This window comes from Labeo rohita, chromosome 22, assembly GCF_022985175.1.
Source record: "Labeo rohita strain BAU-BD-2019 chromosome 22, IGBB_LRoh.1.0, whole genome shotgun sequence".
NCBI lineage: Eukaryota > Metazoa > Chordata > Actinopteri > Cypriniformes > Cyprinidae > Labeo > Labeo rohita.
This window is the reverse complement of record NC_066890.1, coordinates 36,823,413-36,829,612: the sequence shown is the minus strand read 5'-3', so window position 1 is coordinate 36,829,612 and position 6,200 is coordinate 36,823,413. Positions and strand designations below refer to the sequence as shown.

Sequence of the window (6,200 nt, the reverse complement as noted above, 5' to 3'; positions counted from 1 at the left end):
TTATATCAGGTGATTCATGGTAAATTGTGCCAGTGATTTAATAAAATAAATAAATAAATAAATAAATATCTGTTGTGTAAACTGTGCCAGTGACTTAATAAAATAAATAAATAAATAAATAAATAAATATCTGTTGTGTAAACTGTGCCAGTGACTCAGTTAAATAAATAAATAATGAATTAATGAATGAATGAATTAATTAATTAATTAATTCATTCATTCATTCATTCATTCATTAATCTGTTGTGTAAAGTGTGTCAGATGATTCATGGTAAACTGTGCCAGTGGCTAAAATAAAATACCTCTGGAGTAAAAGAAGGCAGATGTCTTCATAGTAAAATTTTTTCAGTGACTCAATGATGAGTTTCACCTTCAAACCTAGGAAATATAACAAACATATATATGAATGAAATCATACATGAAATATGAATAATCATCAGCAAAATAAGTATTTAATAAGATATACATTAGTAAACATTTAAGCTCACAAATTTGTTTATTTATATTTTGGTTTAATGGTTTTACCGCTCTCTATTCTCTTAAAGACGACGCGTAAACCTCTTACCTAATCAAAATCTCACCCAACTCTTTCCTAACCGAGCCGAATCAAAACAAAAGATTTAAATGAGTAAACCCACCAACAACAAAAGAGTTTTAAAAAGTCATGACTCCGAAGGGAGTGGTGATGCTTGAAAGCGGGTGAAAGTGTGTGAGAGGGGAAACGAGTGAATGCGCGGGCCGAAACCTGCAGACGTGGGACAGCTATGACCTCCGCCTGAGAGACGAGCGCCAGATTCGGTCTGGATGAACCGAGCTATTCGGGCGGGAGTGGAGAGATAACGCAGAGAATGAGACACTCCCTCATTAGGCTAAAAAAAAGAGCTGCCAGTGAGGGAATTAGGTTACGACAGGTTTGGAAAAATAAAGAGGAGAGAGCGAAATTACAATGGGAAATCTGAAAGACAAAATAATTACGCTTAAGGATCACAGGGAACACGCTTTGGTACCGGTGTAATTGTACCTCACCTTTGTACGGTGTGTCTGGGACATATAATCACAGACACACATGACTTGAAAACATTGTAATTGCATGCCTTTGGGCTGGTTAAAGTGTACTTAAGTAGAGTAGGTTGATAATAACGCTAAATGACTGGGAAAAAGTAAAAGTTCACATTGTCATGGCCAAGAACGCTGCGTGAACTCTGTTTTTCCACATCTGAATCATTACCTTAATTCACATGAGTCACGTTTTCCTTGAAAACCTTTATTTGGAGCTGGATTAAACGCATGTTTTATGGTGCGGTATTGACAAAAACATCATGCTAGTACTATAACCGATGACTAAGTTTTCGTGTGTTCCGTTAAATCAGGCTTATTATTATTACATATACACCTTCACATCTAATTATTAAGGGTGTGGTGTGACAGTGAACAAGTGTCTTAAAGTGCTCATTCTGCACATACCGAACAGGGCAATAGTCTTATCGTATTATCATACAGTCATGGTCACTGTACAGTTGGCAGGGAAACACTTGATAACAACTTTCATTTAGCAAATGAAAACTAGGGTAGTAAAAAGCAATGACGTAAACCATTGTATGTATGTTTTAATAAATTTCTGTTGTATTTTTATATATTTACTAAATACTTATACAAAAATGTCATGCACATGCATGCAAAATGGTGGTAAAATGTCAGTTTCATCAAAACTAACAAATTAAAATAAACTTTATAATTTTTTTTTTTTATCTTTGAAATGAACTACATATGTTTTATTTGGACTTAATAATGTAGTTATAAAGGCAGCATGCATTAAAATGCTAGAATAGTTTGTCATTTTAAAAAAACATACAGTTGAAGTCAAAAGTTTACATACACCTTGCAGAATCTGCAAAATATTAATTATTTTAGCAAAATAAGAGGAATCACACAAAATGCATGTTATTTTTTATTTAGTACTGACCTGAATAAGATATTTCACATAAAGGACGTTTACATATAGTCCACAAGAGAAAATAAGTGTTCAATTTATAAAAATTACCCTGTTCAAAAGTTTACATACAGTTTTTTTGTTTAGTGATAGTTGTTCATGAGTCCCTTGTTTGTCATGAACAGTTAAACTGCCTGCTGTTTGTTCAGAAAAAACCTTTAGGTCCCACAAATTCTTTTTTTTTTTTTTTAAGCATTATTCATATGCAACCATTGCAGAAGGTTCAAATACTCACTGATGCCCCAGAAGGAAAAACAATGCATTAAGAGTTTTGGAATTTTAAAAATTTAACCTTTAAACATGGTCCTGTAGCTTTTGAAGGGCAAATTCTTTAGGCAAAATGAGAAAAACGTACACGTCTTCATTCTGTTCAAAAGTTTCACCCCTGGCTCTTACTGCATCCTGTTTCCTTCTAAAGCATCAGTGAGTGTTTGAACCTTTGTAATAGTTGCATATGAGTCCCTCAGTTGTCTTCAGTGTGAAAAGATGCATCTCAAAATTATACAGTCATTGTTGAAAGGGTTTCAAATAAAAAAAAAAAAACAGCTGTGGATTATTCAGGTATAAATTCAACTATTATTTTCTTCTGTGGACTATGTGTAAACATTTTTTGTAAATTTATTCAGGTCATTAAAAAAATAACATGCATTTTGTATGATCCCTCTATTTTGCTAAAATTACTCTTTTAAGCCTTATATAATGTTTAACGGCTGTTATTATTAGCGAAAGTTATAAAGTGGCACTCTTTTGTCAAGTCTATCCTGACCCATCAAATCCTAAATTCTGTGGAATTAACCTGGAATTAATGTTTATTCATAAAATCGTGTCGATCAGGTTAGGCGTGCCTCAGGGCTCTGTCCTGGGCCATTTTACGGCGCACCCTGGACACACCTGTTTGATGCTTTTCCGATAATCATTACCATACATAAGCTAAAATAAACCCCACCCCGGTCAACCTGTATAAAAGATCCTTGGCTCTCCAAAACCATTAAGCAGCTGTCAGAGGTGTCCAACAAAGCGCAAAGGCAACAGGAACGGAAACCATGACTCAGGTTAGCCAATCCTTTTCACGCAAGAGCGTGTCCAGCTCCAGCTCCAGCTCTCGTCCCTTCACCTCGCTGTCTCTCAGCGGTGGATACTCCAAGCGCATCGCCGTCGGTCGTGCGCCAAGTGTCTATGCAGGCGCCGGGGGCTCCAGCGTGCGCGTCTCTTACGCACAGAATGTCAGGAGCGGTTTCGACCTGGCCAGCGCGCTCGGCGGCGGCGGCGGCGACAATGGCTTCGGTGTGGGATTCAACGAGAAGAGCACCATGCAGAACCTCAACGACCGTCTGGCGAGCTACCTGGAGAAGGTGCGCTCCCTGGAGAAAGCCAACGCGCAACTGGAGATTCAGATCCGGGAGTGGTACGAGAAGAGGACCCCTGTCTCCAGAGACTACAGCCACTATTACGTCACCATTGAAGATCTGCGCAAAAAAGTGAGTGATTTTATTTACAGAGCTATAAAATTTATTTCAACGAAAAGTAAACTATACTACTTATGACTATAGTACTATAACCGTTATGTTTTAATGGCATAATAAAACTAAAACATAAAAGATCGTCTATATTATGTAATCAAATCAATAGGTTTGTTATATTTAACCAAAACCAACGTTATTTAAAATAAAACAATATATACAATTTAATCTAAACATAAATGAGAAATGTTATCTTGGCAACTAGCTGCAATAAAATAAGGAATAGTTATATAATATGTATTATATGTATACAATGAAAGGAAATACTCATTAAAAACTTTATACAAATGTAAAGAGGTTTGTGCTATTGCAAAATGTTTGGTTTACTTTCATAAGCTGTAACGGAGTCTTATTCTTCATCTGTTTGTCTTCAGATTGCCGTCGCCAGCCTGGACAATGCCAGAATGGTCCTTCAGATCGACAATGCCAAACTGGCAGCCGAAGACTTCAGAGTGAAGTTAGTATGACCTTTTTTCTTTTCATGACATTTGTATTGACTTTAATATCACTCTGCATTCTACTACTCAACTAAACCAGACCAGTAAAACAATCTTTCATTCCAAAGGGTTTCCCTTCATTTTATGAGCTTGTTAAATGACACATAACATTTTGCAACTTCAGCTCATCCAGATTCCCAACCTAACCATTGTTATTCCTTGTGGCTTCAGGTATGAGAACGAGTTGGCCCTGCGTCAATCCGTGGAAGCCGACATCGCCGGTTTGAGGAAGATTTTGGATGAGCTCACCATGACACGCTCAGACCTTGAGATGCAGATCGAAGGTCTGAAGGAGGAGCTTGTCTACCTGAAGAAGAACCATGCAGAGGTGAGATCAAAACTGCATGATCTTTACCCAGTAATCCAGCAGACCAATAATCTTCTCTAATCAGATGTAATTTTAAAAATTAGACACTATTAAAAATGCTAGTCTTGTAATTAAACATTACCTGGAGCATTGGAGTTCAAAACCTAAATGTTCGGTTGCATTTACCCACTTTAATTGAAATTAAGATAATTTGAAATTTAATTGAAATTAAAATAATTTGATCAAAATGGCATAGCCACACCCCAATTATCTCACTGAGCTCAAATTTCTACTATCTTTGATTATTATTATTAAAATTATTTCCCGCTAGCTGCATCTAGGGGGAGCAATTTGTGACTATTTTGCGAAATTTCGCTAATGCGACTACCTTAAGACTCACAGTTCAAGCATGTCCATCTTCTACATGCAATGTGCATAAGCTAAGGGCTACATTATTGTTCTATAGGAACTTGCAGCTCTTCGCGCTCAAATGTCCTCCAGCAGCGTAAATGTAGAGGTCGACTCTGCACCTCAGCAAGACCTCACCTGCATCTTGGAGGAGATCCGACACCAGTATGAAGGCGTCATCGACAAGAACCGCAGAGAAATGGAGTCTTGGTACAAGGGCAAAGTAAGTCCTCATTCTTATTTGGGACAGCTAAAACATACACAAACATCTAGACGTTGACCTCAACCCTCTTTGTCCACAGTTCGACGAACTGAACAAGCAGGTAACCACCAGACAAGAAGACCTCTCAATGTCCCGCAGTGAAATCAGCGAGCTCAGAAGGACGCTTCAGAGTCTGGAGATCGAACTACAGTCACAGCTCAGCTTGGTAAAAGTCTTTTTGCTTTAAAATTCATACAACCACTAGGGGGCGCCCTTGATTTGATCAAACATGCATAGCCACACCCCTAATTAATATTCTATGCTTAAGATTTCGCTAGCTTTGATTAAAAACGTTTTAAAAAGACACTTTACAATAGCTGCTAGTGGCTCTAGAGGGAGTCACTTGCGTATTTTATTATGAAAGCCACTCATTGTTCTTCTATGTTTTATAATTTGACAGAAAGCGGCGTTGGAAGGCACACTGGGAGAGACAGAGTCACGGTACAGCATGCAGCTCAGACAATTGCAGGTCGTCATTAACAGTCTGGAGGAGGAGCTTAGTCAGATGCGCCTTGACATCGAAAGACAGGGCAATGAATACAAACTGCTCCTGGACATCAAGACCAGACTAGAGATGGAGATCGCCGAGTACAGAAGACTTCTGGATGGAGAGAGCGTTCAGTACGTTTTTACAAATAAACAACGAGTGAACGTCGATTTGTCCTTGTAAAGTTTGCAAGAGTTGTACAATATCTTATAAAAATGTTTTTTCGTTATAGGAAACAGACAGTCAAAGTTGTAGAGGTTGTAGCTCCCCCTCCCCCCAAACGTAAGTGTTTTTACAGTGTTGTATTATTTACGAAAATAAAATAAATAATTTGTCCGTGTAGCTTTTAACTGATGATTTTTCGTTATTTTTCTTCTCCAGCCGAACCTGTGGTGACCACGTGCGTTCGCACAGTAATCGAAGAGATGGTTGACGGAAAGGTCGTTTCACGCACAGAGGATGTTAACGAGGTCTTGAAGAAGTAAAAATGACAGCGAAGATCCATAAAATCGTCATGAATTTTTAGCCTCAATAGGGCTGATTAAACAATCCCTGTTTAACACATTGTGAAATGCCAAGAAAAATAAAAAAGACATGCTGCGAAACAAAAGACTGTTTGTTCTTTCATTCCTGCATGTGATATTTATCAAAAACAACACTGAAAATAGGAGTTTGAGCTGTATTATATTTTATTTGATGTGTGTCACAAGCGCCAAAAGATGAGTCTGC

At 37.7% G+C, this 6,200-nt stretch overlaps 1 protein-coding gene across 1 annotated transcript; it reads left to right on the top strand.

The window, feature by feature from the left end:
- The first annotated feature begins 2,969 nt into the window (after positions 1 to 2,969).
- Positions 2,970 to 6,059, top strand: krt97 (keratin 97). Its single transcript, XM_051094359.1, has 8 exons — positions 2,970 to 3,468; positions 3,885 to 3,967; positions 4,179 to 4,335; positions 4,781 to 4,945; positions 5,025 to 5,150; positions 5,385 to 5,605; positions 5,704 to 5,753; positions 5,853 to 6,059. The coding sequence occupies exons 1-8, from the start codon at positions 3,034 to 3,036 to the stop codon at positions 5,954 to 5,956; spliced, it is 1,341 nt and encodes a 446-aa protein (XP_050950316.1). The 5' UTR covers positions 2,970 to 3,033; the 3' UTR covers positions 5,957 to 6,059.
- Positions 6,060 to 6,200: the final 141 nt, after the last annotated feature.